Source organism: Oncorhynchus gorbuscha, unplaced genomic scaffold (assembly GCF_021184085.1).
Source record: "Oncorhynchus gorbuscha isolate QuinsamMale2020 ecotype Even-year unplaced genomic scaffold, OgorEven_v1.0 Un_scaffold_428, whole genome shotgun sequence".
In the NCBI taxonomy this organism is placed as follows: domain Eukaryota; kingdom Metazoa; phylum Chordata; class Actinopteri; order Salmoniformes; family Salmonidae; genus Oncorhynchus; species Oncorhynchus gorbuscha.
This window is the reverse complement of record NW_025745273.1, coordinates 661,391-683,145: the sequence shown is the minus strand read 5'-3', so window position 1 is coordinate 683,145 and position 21,755 is coordinate 661,391. Positions and strand designations below refer to the sequence as shown.

At 40.9% G+C, this 21,755-nt stretch overlaps 1 protein-coding gene across 1 annotated transcript; it reads right to left on the bottom strand.

The window, feature by feature from the left end:
* Window positions 1–2,110: 2,110 nt before the first annotated feature.
* On the bottom strand, window positions 2,111–16,162 carry LOC124018184 (gastrula zinc finger protein XlCGF17.1-like). Its single transcript, XM_046333448.1, has 3 exons — window positions 16,042–16,162; window positions 15,697–15,843; window positions 2,111–4,756 (listed from the first exon to the last, which is right to left on the bottom strand). The coding sequence occupies exons 1-3, from the start codon at window positions 16,160–16,162 to the stop codon at window positions 3,960–3,962; spliced, it is 1,065 nt and encodes a 354-aa protein (XP_046189404.1). The 3' UTR covers window positions 2,111–3,959.
* Between the last annotated feature and the right edge of the window lie 5,593 nt (window positions 16,163–21,755).

The window sequence follows — 21,755 nt, the reverse complement described above, 5'->3', positions numbered from 1 at the left end:
CAAAGACGAGATGGCCTACAGGGAGGAGGTGAGGGCCCTCGGAGTGTGGTGTCAGGAAAATAACCTCACACTCAACGTCAACAAAACTAAGGAGATAAACCCTAACCTTAACCCCTACCTTAACCATTTTAAATGTCAACTTCAATGGGCTAGGGACATCCCTACCCTAACCCCTAACCTTAACCCCTACCTTAACCATTTAAATGTCAACTTCAATGGGCTAGGGACGTCCCAAGGATGTATCTCTACCTGAAAATACATGATCTAAGTGATTGATTGTTGGTACTCAGCAGTCATAAAGCCTTATTTACTTTAATGAACTATTAAAATAGTGATTTTGTCAGACAGCATGGACAGCAGCTCTACACTTCGACTGACTGATCCATTCATCCTTCCATCCCTCTTCAGCCTTCCTCTCCTCTGAAGACCCAGTGAGGGTGGAGCTCGGTCAGAGAGCTGTTGAGGGACTGGTTAGGAGGAACACTTCTACAGCCAGAGAGGTGAGAGATCACACATGGTTTAGATGGTAAATATTTACGTCCACTTAGCGGTTCATCACGTTAGCAAAAGGGAATATGTTCCATCATCTATGTTTATTTACATTAGTGCAAATTGTCCACTGATATTGGTGTAATTTCTCACCCATTTTGACTGTAGGAAGGTTCATTTCCCCTCAGGCACACACATTTGTTCTTTGTTATTACACGAGCCACTGTCTGTTCAGTCTGCTATCATCCAGAAGGCGAGGTCAGTACAGGTGCCTCAAAGCTGGGACCGAGAGACAGAAGCTGTTTTTCAATCTCAAGGCCATCAGACTGTTAAATAGCCATCACTAACACAGAGCGGCTGCTGCCTACATACACAGACTTGAAAACATTGGCCACTTTAAGGAATGGAACACTTTAATAATGTTTACATATCTGGCATTACTCATCTCATATGTATATATTCTATCCTATTCTACTATATCTGTCTATTTTGCTCTGACATCGCTCATCCATGTATTTTTATATTCTTTTTCCTTTACTTAGATTTGTGTGTGTTAGGTATTTGTTGTGAAATTGTTAGATATTACTGTACTGTTGGAGCTAGAAACACAAGCATTTAGTTAGATATTACTGCACTTTTGGAGCTAGGAAGACAAGCATTTAGTTAGATATTACTGTTGGAGCTAGGAACACAAGTATTTAGTTAGATATTACTGCACTGTTGGAGCTAGGAACACAAGCATTTAGTTAGAAATTACTGTACTGTTGGAGCTAGGAACACAATCATTTAGTTAGATATTACTGCACTGTTGGAGCTAGGAACACAAACATTTAGTTAGAAATTACTGTACTGTTGGAGCTAGGAACACAATCATTTAGTTAGATATTACTGTACTGTTGTAGCTAGGAACACAAGCATTTAGTTAGATATTACTGTACTGTTGGAGCTAGGAACACAAGCATTTAGTTAGAAATTACTGCATTGTTGGAGCTAGGAACACAAGCATTTAGTTAGAAATTACTGTACTGTTGGAGCTAGGAACACAAGCATTTAGTTAGATATTACTGCATTGTTGGAGCTAGGAACACAAGCATTTAGTTAGATATTACTGCACTGTGGGAACTAGAAAGCATTTAGCTACACCTGCAACAACATCTGCAGAACACCTGTATGTGACCAACAACATTTGATTTCTGAATGTCATTTGTGTAGAATGTATTACATTGCTTATGCATATTTGGTGGCCTGACCGTATCCAGACTATGTCAAAGGCTCATCCTGGTAGATCTGAACCTAATGCAGCTTGGAGTGATCAGATGACAGAAGTCACATTTAGGTGCCAGGTGTAACTGAGGCCATAGATGCTCCATATCCATTACTTTGAGTGTTTTATATAACATGACTAAATGTTTCTTTCTGTGTTACAGGGGCAGTCATGAAATGGAACGACAAGGCCACAGAGCTGTGGGAGACCACCTCAAGCCCCTGGTAGAGCCGGGGGTGGTGTTTACAACTCCGCAACACCTTCAGTAGACTGGAAAAGTGGGATTGATACTGATTTACATACTAAGAGGGACCAAGAGTCTGTTGATTGGTCAGTCATTGGGTTCATTTGTTGAAATCAAATCAAGCTTTATTTATACAGCACATTTCAGACATGGATACAACACAATGGCTTCACAGGAAAATACAATGAAAATAAACAGAAATATTTACAACACAACGAACAGAATAACAACAACTGAAAGACTAATGAGCACCCCAAGGAAATGCCATTGATTAAAATATTAATTGAATGCAATATCCAACACAAATATAAGCTTGTTCTTTTTAGGAGGTCCCTTAAACAGAAGAGGGAACTAACAAATACAAACAAAACACGTGGGGTTTTAGGAGGGGCTCTGAAAGACACTATGGGGGTGTCCACTGAAAGTTGACAACAACTGGGACCTAAAAGACACCCACCATGAGACTCACTAAATATGCCCAAGAAGAGGCAAACAAAAGTACATTTCGCTTCTCTCTCTTTTCAGGGTTCACTCGACAGGCATGTTGTTGGATCTGTGCCCAGTCCCCAATGTCACCCCTTTGTTATAATATGTATTGGCAATAATTAACTTAATGGTGAGGCATGGAATAATAAAACATGTATATGTCAGGCTGGATGTTTGAAATATGAGTAGGTGATTTGAGTTATGCTTCTTCAGTAGTGGAATGAAGACAATTAGTACTTGAATGTTGTAAAGAAATACTTGTAGTGATGTAGGATTGTTAATACAATTGATTATACTGCGTCCATGTGTATATATATATAATTTGTTCACCTATGCATGTCAGTTAAGAACAAATTCTTATTTACAATGACGGCCTACCAGGGAACAGTGGGTTAACTGGCAAGAACGACATATTTGTACCTTGTCAGCTCAGGGATTCGATCCAGCAACCTTTCGGTTACTGGCCCAACGCTCTAACCACCAGGTTACCTGAAAGTACGGTGGAATTAAGTCGTTTTCAAGTCATTTAAAAAACGACCCGAAAAATACAGATTTTAAACTTTCACTTTCAACTACAAGCAAAGTAATATTGGACGCTGGACATAGTCTTCTTTTCAATTGCGAGGTGTCCCAATGTGAAAACACAGTTTAACGTGTCCAAATCAATAACCAATATGCAGAAACGGTTTGTGATTAATTGAAAACCTAAACATAAAATGTACTATATACACAAACATCTGCCACAATAATCATATTACTTGTATTTTTTTAAACAAGCACCTTATAAACTGCACAAGCACCAAAAACGCTATGTTTTCACAAGTAGCAATAAATCACTGATATCGACTGGGGGGGAAAATCAGGTTGTACGTGCTGTTGAAACTAACACAACTAAAAAAAACACATGGAAATGGGAGATATCTTTTATCTCACTGATTAGAGGACAGCCTGCAGAAGAAAGTCAGCTACATTTTGGAGTGATGCATTTAAATGTAGGGGTCACTAAACAAAGGAACGCAACACTTATTTGTCATCACTCATCAATATCATGTAGAAATCAATTGTGCTGAGAGGAGAGAGAGGAGGTTGCACGTCCTGTTAAAACTAACAGCTCAAAAACCACACGGAATCTCGAAATAATGTGTACATCACTGGTTAGAGGATCATTTGTAGAAAACAGCTAGCTACATTTTGAAGTGTTGGATTTCTATTCAAGTGGGTCACCAACGTGGTAAGTGTAACACAACTCTTTTTTTTGTTAGTCACTTTTTGTTAAAGATTTTCCCCCTGGGGCTAATATCCATATCATGCTGAAATCAATAGAAAAGGGGGCAAACGTTTAGGCTTCTACATTGTGACATTATTAAAATACTCCTACTACAATGTTAAAACATTCTACATTGAGACATTAATTCATTGATATCATGAAACAACTCCATGTATTTTCTGATATTTGATCAGAGATCTTTTATCAGATTATCTCTGGTCACAGCTACGAAGTTTCTCTCCTGTGTGTGTTCTCTGGTGTCGAGTCAGAATGTTAGATGTAATAAAACTCTTCCCACATTGATCACAGCTATAGGGTTTCTCTTCTGTGTGTCTTCTTTGGTGCACTGTTAGATGGCCAGATTGACCAAAACTCTTCCCACATTGACCACAGCTATAAGGTTTCTCTCCTGTGTGTGTTCTCTGGTGTACAGTCAGATGACTAGATGTAGTAAAACTCTTCCCACATTGACCACAGCTATAAGGTTTCTCTCCTGTGTGTGTTCTCTGGTGTAGAGTCAGATTGCTAGATTCAGTAAAACTCTTCCCACATTGACCACAGCTATAAGGTTTCTCTCCTGTGTGTCTTCTCTGGTGTCGAGTCAGAATGTTAGATGTAATAAAACTTTTCCCACATTGATCACAGCTATAGGGTTTCTCTCCTGTGTGTATTCTCTGGTGCACTGTCAGATCGCTAGATTGAACAAAACGCTTCCCACATTGATCACAGATATAAGGTTTTTCTCCTGTGTGTGTTCTCTGGTGTACAATAAGATGGCTAGATGTAGTAAAACTCATCCCACATTGAGTACAGCTAAAATATTTATCTCCCGTGTGGATTCTCTGATGAATGCCTGATGAGGAGGTGAATCTCTTCCCATGGTCGGAGCAGCAGTGAGTTCTCTTTCCTGTGGATCTCTGCAGGTGTTTCGTGAGGTGTTCTGATCTGGAGAAACTCTTCTCTGCCTCGTCAGCATCATGAGGTCCACAATAGTCACGTCTCTCTCCTGTGTGAACGACAAAGTCAGACCGATGATTAAAGGCCTACAACAGCAGAAATTCACTGTAAAAGGTGATGCCAACAGAGTAGCCATGATGTTGTACAACAATTGACATCTGTAATCAATGTTCAAATTATTTGACAATTGTCTTAAAATGAGCAAGAATAGTCATATTTTGTCTTGTTTTCACATTAGCAGTAAAATTGATGATTGTAGGTTAGAAATAAGTTAAAGTTGCTGAAACTCTAAGCTGTGTGCCAGACAACGTTTGGTCTCCAATATAGGCCCCTTTCTGTGTTAAATAGAATTGAGGCACGAGGGCGATGCACACATAATTTGAATGCCGAAACTCCTCCCTGCTAATGAGGAAACCGATAGCCACAAGCACAGTCAGAGCAGTCAGCTCAGCTATCCCCAGGTCTGTGTCTCGACCTAGGGTGGGCAAAAATAAACATGGCGGTGTTCCTTTTAGCAATCTCACTGGAATAAAAACCTCCATTCCTGTCATTATTGAAAGAGATTGTGATATCGCTCATCTCAAAATAGGGCTACTTAATGTTAGATCCCTCACTTCCAAGGCAGTTATAGTCAATGAACTAATCACTGATCATAATCTTGATGTGATTGGCCTGACTGAAATATGGCTTAATCCTGATTAATTTACTGTGTTAAATGAGGCCTCACCTCCTGGTTACACTAGTGACCATATCCCCCGCGCATCCCGCAAAGGTGGAGGAGTTGCTAACATTTACGACAGCAAATTTCATTTTTACAAAATCATCTAGTCATGAAATCTATACAGCCTACTCAATCACTTTTTATAGCTACTGTTTACAGGCCTCATGGGCTGTATACAGCGTTCGTCACTGAGTTCCCTGAATTCCTATCGGACCTTGTAGTCATGGCAGATAATATTCAAATTTTTGGTGACTTTAATATTCACATGGAAAAGTCCACAGACCCACTCCAAAATGCTTTCGGAGCCATCATCGACTCAGTGGGTTTTGTTCAACATGTCTCCGGACCTACTCACTGCCCCAGTCATACTCTGGACCTAGTTTTGTCCGATGGAATAAATGTTGTGGATCTAAATGTTTTTTCCTCATAATCCTGGACTATCGGACCACCATTTTATTACGTTTGTAATCGCAACAAATAATCTGCTCAGACCCCAACCAAGGATCATCAAAAGTCGTGCTATAAATTCTCAGACAACCCAAAGATTCCTGGATGCCCTTCCAGACTCCCTCGGTCTACCAAAGGATGTCAGAGGACAAAAATCAATCAGTTAACCACCTAACTGAGGAACTCAATTTAACTTTGTGCAATAGATGCACTTGCACCCTTAAAAACTAAAAACATTTGTCATAAGAAACTAGCTCCCCGGTATACAGAAAATACCCGAGCTCTGAAGCAAGCTTCCAGACAATTGGAACGGAAATGTTGCCACACCAAACTGGAAGTCTTCCGACTCGCTTGGAAAGACAGTACCGTGCAGTATCGAAGAGCCCTCACTGCTGCTCAATCACCCTATTTTTCCAATTTAATTGAGGAAAATAAGAACAATCCAAAATTTATTTTTGATACTGTCGCAAATCTTACTAAAAAGCAGCATTCCCCAAGAGAAGATGGCTTTCACTTCAGCAGTGATAAATTCATGAACTTCTTTGAGGAAAAGATCATGATCATTAGAAATCAAATTACGGACTCCTCTTTAAATCTGTGTATTCCTTCAAAGCTCAGTTGTCCTGAGTCTGCACAACTCTGCCAGGACCTAGGATCAAGAGAGACACTCAAGTCTTGACACAATGATGAAAATAATCATGGCCTCTAAACCTTCAAGCTGCATACTGGACCCTATTCCAACTAAACTACTGAAAGAGCTGCTTCATGTGCTTGGCCCTCCTATGTTGAACATAATAAACACTACAAGTGGCAGTAATAAAGCCTCTCTTGAAAAAGCCAAACCTTGACCCAGAAAATATTTTTTAAACTATCGGACGAATCTCCCATTCCTCTCAAAATGTTTATAAAAAGCTGTTGCGCAGCAACTCACTGTCTTCCTGGAGACAAACAATGTATTCGAAACACTTCAGTCTGGCTTTAGACCCCATCATAGCACTGAGACTGCACTTGTGAAGGTGGTAAATTACATTTTAATGGCATCAGACTGAGGCTCTGCATCTGTCCTTGTGCTCCTAGACCTTAGTGCTGCTTTTGATACCATCAAACATCACATTCTTTTGGAGAGATTGGAAACCCAAATTGGTCTACACGGACAAGTTCCGGCCTGGTTTAGATCTTACCAGTCGGAAAGATATCAGTTTGTCTCTGTGGATGGTTTGTCCACTGACAAATCAACTGTACATTTCGGTGTACCTCAAGGTTCCGTTTTAGGACCACTATTGTTTTCACTATATAATCTACCTCTTGGTGATGTCATTCGGAATCATAATGTTAACTTTCACTGCTATGCGGATGACACACAGCTGTACATTTCGATGAAACATGGTGAAGCCCCAAGATTTCCCTCGCTGGAAGCCTGTGTTTCAGACATAAGGAAGTGGATGGCTGCAAATGTTCACCTTTTAAACTCGGACAAAACAGAGATGCTTGTTCTAGGTCCCAAGAAACAAAGAGATCTTCTGTTGAATCTGACAATTAATCTTGATGGTTGAACAGTAGTCTCAAATAAAACTGAAGGACCTTGGCGTTACTCTGGACTAGAGATCGACTAATTATGATTTTTCAACGCCGATTCCGATACCGAGTGTTGGATGACCAAAAAAGCAGATACCGATTAAATCGGACGATTTTTATTTATTTATTTATTTGTAATAATGACAATTACAACAATACTGAATTAACACTTATTTTTACTTAATATAAAACATCAACAAAATCAATTTAGTCTCAAATAAATATGAAACATGTTCAATTTGGTTTAAATAATGCAAAAACAAAGTGTTGGAGAAGAAAGTAATATGTGCCATGTAAAAATGTGTGCCATGTAAAATATGTGCCATGTAAAAAAGCTAGCGTTTAAGTTCCTTGCTCAAAACATGAGAACATATGAAAGTTGGTGGTTCCTTTTAACATGATATTTCAATATTCCAAGGTAAGAGGTTTTAGGTTGTAGTTAATATAGTATTTATAGGACTATTTCTCTCTATACCATTTGTATTTCATATACCTTTGACTATTGGATGTTCTTATAGGCACTATAGAATTGCCAGTGTAACAGTATAGCTTCCATCCCTCTCCTCGCCCCTACCTGGGCTCGAACCAGGAACACATCGACAACAGCCACACTCGAAGCATCGTTACCCATCACTCCACAAAAGCCGCGGCCCTTGCAGCGCAAGGGGAATAACTACTCCAAATCTAAAAGCAAGTGACGTTTGAAACAGTATTAGCGCACACCCAGCTAACTAGCTTGCCATTTCACATTGGTTACACCAGCCATTAGGCTGATAGGCTTAAAGTCATAAACAGCTCTGTGCTTGCGAAGAGCTGCTGGCCTAACGCACGAAAGTGCTGTTTGAATGAATGATTACGGGCCTGCTGCTGCTCAGTCAGACTGCTCTATCAAATCAGACTTAATTATAACATAATAACACACAGAAAAACAAGCCTTTGGTCATTAATATGATTGAATCCGGAAACTATCATTTCGAAAACAAAACGTTTATTATTTCAGTGAAATACGGAACCGTTCGGTATTTTATCTAACGGGTGGCATCCCTAAGTCTAAATATTCTTGTTACATTGCACAACCTTCAATGTATGTCATAATTACGTAGAATTCTGGCAAATTAGTTCACAATGAGCCAGGCAGCCCAAACTGTTGCATATACTCTGACTCTTTCACCTGATTAATATTGCCTGCTAAACCTGATTAGTAGTTATAACTAGTGATTATGATTGATTGATTGTTTTTTATAAAATAAGTTTAATGCTATCGAGCAATTTACCTTGGCTTCTACTGCATTCACGTAACAAGCAGGCTACTGGTGGAGTGCAATGGTTAGAGCTTTAGACTAGTTAACTGTATGGTTGCAAGATTGGAACCCCTGAGCTGACAAGGTGAAAATCTGTCGTTCTGCCCCTGAACAAGGCAGTTAACCCACAGTTCCTAGGCTGTCATTGTAAATAAGAATGTGTTCTTAATTGACTTGCCTAGTTAAATAAAGGTATACAAATAAAAATGATATATATATATATATATATATTTTTTTATAATTGGAAATCTGCTCCCAAACCCTGATCTCTCTTTTGACGAACATATCAAGACTGTTTCAAGGACAGCTTTTTTCCACCTACGTAACATTGCAAAAATCAGACATTTTCTGTCCAAAAATGTTCTCTCTCTCTCTCTAGGCTGAGTTTCTGTATAAGCACTTTGAGATATTAGCTGATGTAAGAAAGGCTATATAAAAATGGTGAGCAAAGATTTTAGTTTTTCACAATGTATTCTGAATGTGAACGGGGGAAAACTCAGGGGAGTAACCTCCACTTCCAGTTTGCTTATGAGTGCATTTCACACTAGGCTGTTGAGTCTGCTGATAAGAATACGGTGATTGACAGAGTCGAAAGCCTTGGCCAGGTTGATGAAGACGGCTGCACAGAACTGTCTTTTATAGATGGTGGTTATATTATTTAGTACCTTGAGCATGGCTGATGTGCACCCGTGACCAGCTCGGAAACCGGAATGCACAGCGGAGACGGTACGGTGGGATTCGAAATGGTCAGTGATCTGTTTGTTAACCTGGCTTTCGAAGACTTTAGAAAAGCAGGGCAGGATAGATATAGGTCTGTAACAGTTTGGGTCTAGAGTGTCACCCCCTTTGAAGAGGGGGATGACCGCGGAAGCTTTCCAATCTTTAGGAATCTCGGATGATACGAAAGAGAAGTTGAACAGACTAGTAATAGGGGTTGCAACAAAGGTGGCGGATAATTTTAGAAAGCGAGGTTCCAGATTATCTAGCCCAGCTGATTTGTATGGGTACAGGTTTTGCAGCTCTTTCAGAACATCAGCTATATGGATATAGGTGAAGTAGAAGCTGGGGAGGCTTGGGGAAGTAGCTGCGGGGGGTGGGGAGCTGTTGGCCGGGGCAGCCAGGAGGAAAGCATGGCCAGCTGTAGAGAAATGCTTATTGAAATTCTTGTTTATCGTGGATTTATCAGTGGTGACAGTGTTTCCTAGCCTCAATGCAGTGGTCAGCTGGGAGGAAGTGCTCTTATTCTCCATGGACTTTACAGTGCCCCAGAACCTTTTTGAGTTTGTGCTACAGGATGCAAATTTCTGCTTGAAAAAGCTTGCCTAAGCTTTCCTCACTGCCTGTGCATACTGGCCCCGAATTTCCCTGAAAAGTTGCATATCACGGGGGCTATTCGATGCTAAATGCAGAACGCCACAGGATGTTTTTGTGCTGGTCAAGGGCAGTCAGGTCTGGAGAGAACCAAGGGCCAATATCTGTTCCTGGTTCTAAATTTGAGTTGTGGAGTTTCTCAAATACATTTTTCTTCACCTCAAACAGCAAGTAAAAGTCTAAACAAAATCAACTGAGTATGACAATAGTTCCTCAAAGTATTTTCGTAAAATTTTCCAGCTCTCACCCATTTGATAACCACTTGGCATGAAAGGGAAATATTGTAATGCTCTGATCCAGTGGAAATGTCATAAAATACCTGAATACTTCTTATCCTGTGCACAAATATCCGACAGCTGTATCTGTCCCGAACTCAGTGGCGTGTGAAGCTCTGAGGGTCCAGAATATTTTATACAATGTTGCAAGCTTGATATGAGGATTTTCGGCTAGACCAAGTTGATAGTTGATACAATGTTTCAAGTTCGTCAGGATATTTTCTACCTGCAGGCCACAATGATAACATCTTCTGGCTTTATGTAGGTTATTTAAACTTAGCAAGGGAAATAAAAAATTGTATTCATCATTTTCATTTAAATAGAATGTGGATTAACCACAGAGAATGATGTTGAGATACAAAAACTATTATAATCATTATTACTATTATAAATTAAATTAAACTGTTCCAGTAAAATGTGGATATGAAAATCATAACTGGCACCAGATCAATAGAAATGGTCAGATAAATTGTCACCAAATGGAAAAGGTTGCTGACTGCTGGTGTAACCTATTACTAGAAACGATAGGAGCATAACGACTGCGTGTGTAGTCTATTACCAGAACCTATAGGAGCATAACGACTGCTGGTGTAGCCTATTACCAGAAACTATAGGAGCGTAACGACTGCTGGTGTAGCCTATTACCAGAAACTATAGGAGTATAACGACTGCTGGTGTAGCCTATTATCAGAACCTATAGGAGCATAACGACTGCTGGTGTAGCCTATTACCAGAAACTATAGGAGCATAACGACTGCTTGTGTAGCCTATTACCAGAAACTATAGGAGTATAACGACTGCTGGTGTAGCCTATTACCAGAAACTATAGGAGCGTAACGACTGCTGGTGTAGCCTATTACCAGAAACTATAGGAGCATAACGACTGCTGGTGTAGCCTATTACCAGAAACTATAGGAGCATAACGACTGCTTGTGTAGCCTATTACCAGAAACTATAGGAGTATAACGACTGCTGGTGTAGCCTATTACCAGAAACTATAGGAGCATAACGACTGCTTGTGTAGTCTATTACCAGAAACTATAGGAGTATAACAACTGCTGGTGTAGCCTTTTACCAGAAAGTTTAGGAGCATAACATCAGAATTTACAAAGGAATTTAAGAAGGCAAGCAGCAGTGAGAGGAGTAGGCTAAGGAAGAAATATTTTCTGATCTTGTTTCAGAGGGGTGTCATCAATAGCACATAATGACAAAATGAAAAGAGGTAATACATTATTTACTTAAGTATTCATACCATTTGCTATGAGACTCGAAATTGCTTTCAGGTGCATCTTGTTATCATTAATCTTCCTTGAGATGTATTGACAACTTGTTCAGAGTCCATCTGTAGTATATTCAATTGATTGGATATTATTTGGAAGGCACACACCTGTCTATATTTGGTCCCACAAATGACAGTGCATGTCAGAGCGAAAACCAAGCCATGAGGTCGAAGGAACTGTCCCTAGAGGTCCTAGACAGGGTTGTGTCGAGGCACAGATCTGGAGAAGGCTACAAAAAAAATCTGCAGCATTGAAGGTCCCCAAGAACACAGTGGCCTCCATCATTCTTAAATGGAATACTCTGCCTAGAGCTAGTCACCTCCCCCAATCGCTCAGTTTGGACAGAAGGGCCAAGGGAGGTGACCAAAAACCTGATGGCCACTCTGACAGAGCTCCAGAGTTCCTCTGTGGAGATGGGATAACCTTCCAGAAGGACAACCATCTCTTCAGCACTCCACCAATCAGGCCTTTATGGTAGAGTGGCCAGATGGAAACCACTCCTCAGTAAAAGGAACATGACAGCCTGCTCGGAGTTTGCCAAAAGGCACTTCAAGGACTCATAGACCCTGAGAAACAAGATTCACTGGCTTGATGAAACCAAGATTGAACTCTTTGGCCTGAATGCCAAGAGTTGTGTCTGGAGGAAACCTGAAAGACCTGTTCCAGAGTGCTAAGGACCTCAGACTGGAACAAAGGTTCATTGTCCAACAGGACAACGACCTTAAGCACACAACCAAGACAACACAGGAGTGGCTTCGGGACAAGTCTCTGAATGTCCTTGAGTGACCCAGCCAGAGCCCGGACATGAGCCCGATCTAACATCTCTGGAAAGAACAGAAAATAGCTGTGCAGTGATGTTCCCCATCCAACTTGACAGAGCTAGAGGGGATCTGCAAAGAAGGATGGGAGAAACTCCCCAAATGCAGGTGTGCCAAATAAATGAGCTAAATGAAAGGGGGGAAATATAATTTGATCAATTTTAGAAAAGGGCTTTAACGTAAACAAAATGTGGAAAAAGTCAAGGGGTCTGAATACTTTCCGAATGCACTGTATACAGCAACACCTCCCCATAAGCATTCCTGTTTATTCTGTAGAATTTTTATTCCTGTATTGCTACTGCTGTATCAAAGGAATTATCTCAGTGAATTTCAGAAATGAACAGTACAGTGCATTCCATATTCAATAGGCAGGCAAGTAAACAAAAACGTTTTCAGATAAAACCTATTCCAGAAAATCATTTACATTTACATTTAAGTCATTTAGCAGACGCTCTTATCCAGAGCGACTTACAAATTGGTGCATTCACCTTATGACATCCAGTGGAAGAACCACTTTACAATAGTGCATTTAAATATTTTAAGGGGGGGGGGTGAGAAGGATTACTTTATCCTATCCTAGGTATTCCTTAAAGTGGTGGAGTTTCAGGTGTCTCCGGAAGGTGGTGATTGACTCCGCTGTCCTGGCGTCATGAGGGAGTTTGTTCCACCATTGGGGAGCCAGAGCAGCGAACAGTTTTGACTGGGCTGAGCGGGAACTGTACTTCCTCAGTGGTAGGGAGGCGAGCAGGCCAGAGGTGGATGAACGCAGTGCCCTTATTTGGGTGTAGGGCCTGATCAGAGCCTGGAGGTACTGAGGTGCCGTTCCCCTCACAGCTCCGTAGGCAAGCACCATGGTCTTGTAGCGGATGCGAGCTTCAACTGGAAGCCAGTGGAGAGAGCGGAGGAGCGGGGTGACGTGAGAGAACTTGGGAAGGTTGAACACTAGACGGGCTGCGGCGTTCTGGATGAGTTGTAGGGGTTTAATGGCACAGGCAGTCAAACTGTATAAAACGCCTGTCTAAGAGACTGTGGACCAATGACATTGTCATGCTGTGACACGCAGATCCTAAGCTAATTCTCACTAAATCTATTTTTAAAGTCAGGGTATGAGTCGAGAAACATGCCTATTTTCCTTGAAAGCACATAATGTTATGATTGCAAAGCTACACGATATTACAGAGAACAAGATAATTTGCCCACATCTTTGAAAATATTTGTAATGTTGTGCTTCTTGTTCACAGAGGGTAATTCATGCCAATGTTCTTTTCTTTAAGCTACTAATACAAATCGAAAGGAGTTTCCAATATCCTAATTTCTTAAAGTATTTCTGGTGATAGCAAGTGATAGTGATACAAAAGCTAGGTCTATTTGAAACATTGCCATTCAATGGCAGCATTTAGCAGCCACCAGATTCAGAAGCTTTAAAACCACATAGAAAATATTATATTTGTGCCCAAAGTTAAGATATAAATTATTCAAACTTAACATAATACAGGCTGGTTATTATTTTAGGCTATTTTAGTTTTGGAGTCAAATATAGTTTTGGAATAGTTTTCATTTTTCAAACATGTTTGTTATTTTATTTCAGTTTACAAAATAGTTTTCCCCTAATTACTTTTTCTATAATAAGCATGGAGGTTTCCCCTATCAATCAGTCATAGGTACTGGAGACAAAGCGCCTCGTTACCTAGCTGGGAATGGGACAGACATAACCCTTCTGTGGTAACAGACAGGGGCGATTTGTAATCAAATCTAATTCCCAGGAATTATGGGGTTCATAGGAACCACAGAGACTGTGTGTGGGATAACAACATGGCCACGTCCAGAGACGTGTCAAAAAAAAATATATATATATAGTGTTTAATGACAAACCATTTTTACAAATCTGTCAAAACACCAACTTAGACTTTACCATGAAATGCTTTACTTACAAGCCCTTAACCAGCAGTGCAGTTCAGGAAGAAGAAAATGTTTACCAAGTAGACGAAAATGAAAAGTAATAATAAAAAGTAACACAATGAGAATAACAATAACGAGGCTATGTAAAGGGGGCACCGAGTCAGTGTGCATGAAGGTGGGGACGTAGTGACTATGCATAGGTAACAAACAACCAGCGAGTAGCAGCAGTGCAAATAAGGGTAGGGGTGGGGGGGATTTGGTCCTTTTGAGGATCTGGGTACCCATGCCAAATCTGTTCAGTCTCCTGAGGGGGAAAAGGTTATGTTGTGCCCTATTCATGACTGTCTTGGTATATACCCACGTAGGTGATGAACTGGGGTCCACACTCCAGTCCAGTTGATGGTGGTAATACACCTTAAAGTTCATTGCCAACCGCCATATAAAGTCCAAAGAAGAAAAAGAAGCCTGAAGGAAGGAGAAATTATGAGAAACGAATTTGGTTTAGCGTTTGGGAAGTCGTGACTGGTTACCTATTTTGATGTGATATGAAAGTATTGTGTGAAATGATTTTGATGTGATATGAAACTATTGTGTGAAATGATTTTGATATGATAAGAAAGTACAGTGATTTATGTTTTTAGAAACGTATCGCAATTGAGAATCGATTCACATTTTGATGGAATATTTTACTATTTAAGCTGCCAGAGCCAGTCTCCCTCTGAAAATAACATACAGTCCTTGGACCTTGAGGAGTAACTGGGGCAGCAATCAGCAGTAGAAACAATAACAAAGCGTACTCCCTGGCCATTTTGGTAAAAAGCTGAGGGATGGGGCTGGAGAAATGCAACGATCCATGATATCAACATTATTGTTTTAACCATGTTTTGAGGATATACAGTGTTTGTTTCTATTTATTGACAAACATTGGAGTAAAAAAAAAACTTATATTTTGGGGTTTTGATGGGGTACGACAGTTGAACTATGCTCATGAGGCATTTGTAAGTGAATTCTTCAAGAAACAATGAGTACATACCATTAATGTATAAGTCCCCAACATGGATGTAACTGCTGATTGTCCCTTTAAGAGTACATATTGGGCTAAGCTAACAGGAGATATTGAGGATTACAGTCTTTCAGGCATTGTCATTGGATGCATTTGATCAATTGCCAACGTTTTGTTGATGGTCCACTCTTGATGTTCTACACGTTACAGTGTAGCTTCAGCCATTCCTACAGAACAACATTAAAGTGTAGAACCCCTTTACTGCATATAGGTTCAACGACTACAGAGACGGTACTTACTGGTGTTAAACAGATCTCCAACCTCCTCTTCTTCCTCCAATGTGACAGTAATCTCCCCCTTCTCCTCTTTCACTTCATAAACTACATCCTCTTTCTCTTCCTTCACTGTAACATCCTCCTCCTCTTTCACTCTGAAAGCATCTTCCTCTTCTTTCACTGAAACGTCTTTCTCTTCTTCTTTCACGGCAAAAGCCTCACCCTCTACTTGTTTTTGTATTGTAACATCCTTCTCTTCCTCCTCCTCTTCTTTTACTGTAACATCCTCCTCCTCTTTCACTCTGAACGTATCTTCCTCTTCTTTCACTGAAACGTCTTTCTCTTCTTCTTTCACGGCAAAAGCCTCACCCTCTTCTTGTTTTTGTACTGTAACAGCCTCCTCTTCCTCCTCCTCTTTCACACGAGTTTCTTCCTCCGTCCAGTAGACCGCCTCTTCTTTATCAGGAGGAGAGTAGCTTAGTGAACTCATGGTCGGGGATGTTCGCAAGCTAGCATTAGAGACTAGCCTAGTAATAAGCTAACTTAGCAAACCAGCTAGCTGACAAACAACGTAACTATATAATTAAATGGGCTAACAAGTACATACGACAGAAGTGTGTTTAATACACAGCGACTAATATACAAGAAAACAGTGTAAAGAGAGTGAATGTTGTAGCTGTTTTTTCTAGAAAGCTATCCAGGTGTCTGACTAGCTGTTGTTGCTGAAGGAGCGTCCCGTCCACTAGATCATACGTCACACTGGCAGCATCGCCTGATCCTAAAATACGCACATCTGCTGACTGGGATGGGCAACGCAGTTGAGGAACCAAAAGTTTATTTTTCATTTATTTCATAAAAGTTGTATATTATATTAAGTTGTTCAAAGAGAAGCATGTGTTGATTTATTCGTGTTTAATGAGTGAGAATTTAAAGCACACTTTACACCCACTGCACACTTTCATTGAACCATACTTCTAACATGGATCATTTTGAACCCAGAGGCATATCATTTATCATAGCCAAAATGTGGTTTATTCAAATCTTCAATTTTTTCATGACTTTGTCAATCAACTTGTTCTTAATAAATCTAAATCACGGTTTAGTGTTTCTGTATCAATATGGACTTTTATCATATTCAAATCCTTTGCATCTTTGATAAATAGGACATTTATTTAAAATCAAAATCACATTTTATTGGTCACATGGACGTGTTTAGCAGATGTTATTGCGGGTGTAGTGAAATGCTTTTGTGTTTCTAGCTCCGGCGGTGCAGTACAATCTAACAAGTAATATCTAACAATTTCACAACATTTACCCAATACACACAAATCTAAGTATTTGAATCTAGGTTTCTCTGTAGACATGGTCCATCCCACCAGAGGGTGGAGGGGCACCTGTAACAAGGTTTTGACCAGATAGACACCTGCAGATACACAGTACAGTGCCTCTCATGTACTCTCCTAAGATTGGACTATTCTATACCACGTATCACATGACTGTGTTCATGCCAAGGCAGCAGCTGCTGTTTATTTTGGATCCCCATTAGTTCCTGCCAAGTAAGAAGTAAGGTCAGGGAGCGTGCCAGCCTGCCTGAACCGCCCCTTTCGAGCAAAAGGTATAAATGATGGGTTATGAATTCACAGGTATTAATGATGGGTTATGAATTAACAGGTATAAATGATGGGTTATGAATTGACAGGTATAAATGATGGGTTATGAACTGACAGGTATAAATGATGGGTTATGAATTAACAGGTATAAATGATGGGTTATGAACTAACAGGAATAAATGATGGGTTATGAACTAACAGGTATAAATGATGGGTTATGAACTAACAGGAATAAATGATGGGTTATGAACTAAAATGTATAAATGATGGGTTATGAATTAACAGGTATAAATGATGGGTTATGAACTAACAGGTATAAACGATGGGTTATGAATTAACAGGTATAAAAGATGGGTTATGAATTAACAGGTATAAAAGATGGGTTATGAATTAACAGGTATAAATGATGGGTTATGAATAGGTATAAATGATGGGTTATGAACAGGTATAAATGATGAGTAATGAACTAACAGGTATAAATGATGGGTTATGAACAGGTATGAATGATGAGTAATGAACTAACAGGTATAAATGATGGGTTATGAACTAACAGGTATAAATTATGGATTATGAATTGACAGGTATAAAATATGGGTTATGAACTAACAGTTATAAATGATGGGTTATGAACTAATAGATATAAATGATGGGTTATGTACTTACAGGTATAAATGAAGGGTTATGAATTAACAGGTATAAATGAAGGGTTATGAATTAACAGGTATAAATGATGGGTTATGAATTAACAGGTATTAATGATGGGTTATGAATTAACAGGTATTAATGATGGGTTATGAACAGGTATAAATTATGGGTTATGAATTAACAGGTATAAATATGGGTTATGAACTAACAGGTATAAATGATGGGTTATGAACTAACAGGTATAAATGATGGGTTATGAACTAACAGGAATAAATGATGGGTTATGAATTAACAGGTATAAATGATGGGTTATGAACTAACAGGAATAAATGATGGGTTATGAATTAACAGGTATAAATGATGGGTTATGAACTAACAGGTATAAACGATGGGTTATGAATTAACAGGTATAAAAGATGGGTTATGAATTAACAGGTATAAATGATGGGTTATGAATTAACAGGTATAAATGATGGGTGATGAACAGGTATAAATGATGAGTAATGAATTAACAGGTATAAATGATGGGTTATGAACTAACAGGAATAAATGATGGGTTATGGATTAACAGGTATAAAATATGGGTTATGAACTAACAGGAATAAATTATGGGTTATGAATTAACAGGTATAAATGATGGGTTATGAACTAACAGGTATAAATGATGGGTTATGAACTAACAGGTATAAACGATGGGTTATGAATTAACTGGTATAAAAGATGGGTTATGAATTAACAGGTATAAATGATGGGTTATGAATAGGTATAAATTATGGGTTATGAACAGGTATAAATAATGAGTAATGAACTAACAGGTATAAATGAAGGGTTATGAACAGGTATGAATGATGAGTAATGAACTAACAGTTATAAATGATGGGTTATGAACTAATAGATATAAATGATGGGTTATGTACTTACAGGTATAAATGAAGGGTTATGAATTAACAGGTATAAATGAAGGGTTATGAATTAACAGGTATAAATGATGGGTTATGAATTAACAGGTATTAATGATGGGTTATGTGTCATGTTTGTCATTTATTGTCATGTCTTGTCCCTGTGCTCCCCATGCTATTCGTTTCCCTCTGCTGGTCTTGTTTGGTTCTATCCCTCTCTCTCCCCCTCCCTCTCTCACTCTCTCGCTCTCTCTTCTCTCTGTCGTTCCGTTCCTGCTCCCAGCTGTTCCTATTCCCCTAATCATCATTTAGTCTTCCCACACCTGTTCCCGATCCTTTCCCCTGATTAGAGTCCCTATTTATTCCTTTGTGATCCGTTCCTGTGCCGTCGGTTCCTTGTATTGTATTCACCATGCTGTGATTGCGTTTCGCCCTGTCCTGTCGTGTTTTTTGCCGTGATTGTGTATCACCCTGTCCTGTCGTGTTTTGTGCCTTCATCAGACGCTGCGTGTGAGCAGGTGTCTCAGTCGACTACGGCCTGCGCCTACCCGGAGCGACCTGCAGTCTGTGGCCGCTTCTCCAGTTGTTTTCCCTTCTACAAATCTAGAGGATTTCAGTTATTCCGTTTTGAACATTAATAAACTCTGTTTCTGTTAAGTCGCGTTTGGGTCCTCTTTCACCTGCATGACAGAAGGAACCGACCAAGGAATGGACCCAGCGACTTCAGACGCTCGTTACACTGCCGTCGAGATCCAAGGAGCCATGCTCGGCAGACACGAGCAGGAATTGTCTGCTGCTCGCCAGGCCGTGGAAAACCTGGCTGCTCAGGTTTCCGACCTCTCTGGACAGTTCCAGAGTCTACGTCTCGTGCCACCTGTTACTTCCTGGCCTGCCGAGCCTCCAGAACCTAGGGTTAATAACCCACCTTGCTACTCCGGGCAGCCCACTGAATGCCGCTCCTTTCTCACGCAGTGTGAGATTGTGTTCTCTCTCCAACCCAACACATACTCTAGAGAGAGAGCTCGGGTTGCTTACGTCATTTCACTCCTTACTGGCCGGGCTCGAGAATGGGGCACAGCTATCTGGGAGGCAAGGGCTGTTTGCTCTAACGATTTCCAGAACTTTAAAGAGGAGATGATTCGGGTTTTTGACCGTTCAGTTTTTGGTGGGGAGGCTTCTAGGGCCCTGGCTTCCTTATGCCAGGGTGAACGGTCCATAACGGATTATTCCATTGAGTTTCGCACTCTTGCTGCCTCTAGTGAGTGGAACGAGCCGGCGCTGCTCGCTCGTTTTCTGGAGGGACTCCACGCTGTGGTTAAGGATGAGATTCTCTCCCGGGAGGTTCCTTCAGATGTGGACTCTTTGATTGCTCTCGCCATCCGCATAGAACGACGGGTAGATCTTCGTCACCGGGCTCGTGGAAGAGAGCTCGCATCAACGGTGTTTCCCTGCTCCGCATCGCAACCATCTCCCCCTCTGGCTTTGAGACTGAGCCCATGCAGCTGGGAGGGATTCGCATCTCGAATAAGGAGAGGGAACGGAGGATCACCAACCGCCTGTGCCTCTATTGTGGAGTTGCTGGACATTTTGTTAATTCATGTCCAGTAAAGCCAGAGCTCATCTGTAAGCGGAGGGCTACAGGTGAGCGCAACTACTCAAGTCTCTCCATCAAAGTCCTGTACTACTTTGTCGGTCCACCTACGCTGGACCGGTTCGGGCGCTACATGTAGTGCCTTGATAGACTCTGGGGCTGAGGGTTGTTTCATGGACGAAGCATGGGTTCGGAAACATGACATTCCTTTCAGAGAGTTAGATAAGCCTACGCCCATGTTCGCCTTAGATGGTAGTCATCTTCCCAGTATCAGATTTGAGACACTACCTTTAACCCTCACAGTATCTGGTAACCACAGTGAGACTATTTCTTTTTGATTTTCCGTTCACCGTTTACACCTGTTGTTTTGGGTCATCCCTGGCTAGTATGTCATAATCCTTCTATTAATTGGTCTAGTAATTCTATCCTATCCTGGAACGTTTCTTGTCATGTGAAGTGTTTAATGTCTGCCATCCCTCCCGTTTCTTCTGTCCCTACTTCTCAGGAGGAACCTGGCGATTTGACAGGAGTGCCGGAGGAATATCATGATCTGCGCACGGTCTTCAGTCGGTCCCGAGCCAACTCCCTTCCTCCTCACCGGTCGTATGATTGTAGTATTGATCTCCTTCCGGGGACCACTCCTCCTCGAGGTAGACTATACTCTCTGTCGGCTCCCGAACGTAAGGCTCTCGAGGATTATTTGTCTGTGTCTCTTGACGCCGGTACCATAGTGCCTTCTTCCTCTCCGGCCGGGGCGGGGTTCTTTTTGTTAAGAAGAAGGACGGTACTCTGCGCCCCTGCGTGGATTATCGAGGGCTGAATGACATAACGGTTAAGAATCGTTATCCGCTTCCCCTTATGTCATCAGCCTTCGAGATTCTGCAGGGAGCCAGGTGCTTTACTAAGTTGGACCTTCGTAACGCTTACCATCTCGTGCGCATCAGAGAGGGGGACGAGTGGAAAACGGCGTTTAATACTCCGTTAGGGCATTTTGAGTACCGGGTTCTGCCGTTCGGTCTCGCCAATGCGCCAGCTGTTTTTCAGGCATTAGTTAATGATGTTCTGAGAGACATGCTGAACATTTTTGTTTTTGTCTATCTTGACGATATCCTGATTTTTTCTCCGTCACTCGAGATTCATGTTCAGCACGTTCGACGTGTTCTACAGCGCCTTTTAGAGAATTGTCTCTACGTAAAGGCTGAGAAGTGCTCTTTTCATGTCTCCTCCGTTACTTTTCTCGGTTCCGTTATTTCCGCTGAAGGCATTCAGATGGATTCCGCTAAGGTCCAAGCTGTCAGTGATTGGCCCGTTCCAAGGTCACGTGTCGAGTTGCAGCGC

Coding starts and splice junctions, on each gene's coding strand:
- LOC124018184 (XM_046333448.1), bottom strand. CDS start 16,162: ATGAGTTCACTAAGCTACTCTCCTCCTGATAAAGAAGAGGCGGTCTAC. Junction 15,844..16,041: donor AGTACAAAAACAAGAAGAGG/GTGAGGCTTTTG, acceptor CAGTGAAAGAAG/AGGAAGATGCTTTCAGAGTG. Junction 4,757..15,696: donor TGGAGATCTGTTTAACACCA/GTAAGTACCGTC, acceptor TCGTTCACACAG/GAGAGAGACGTGACTATTGT.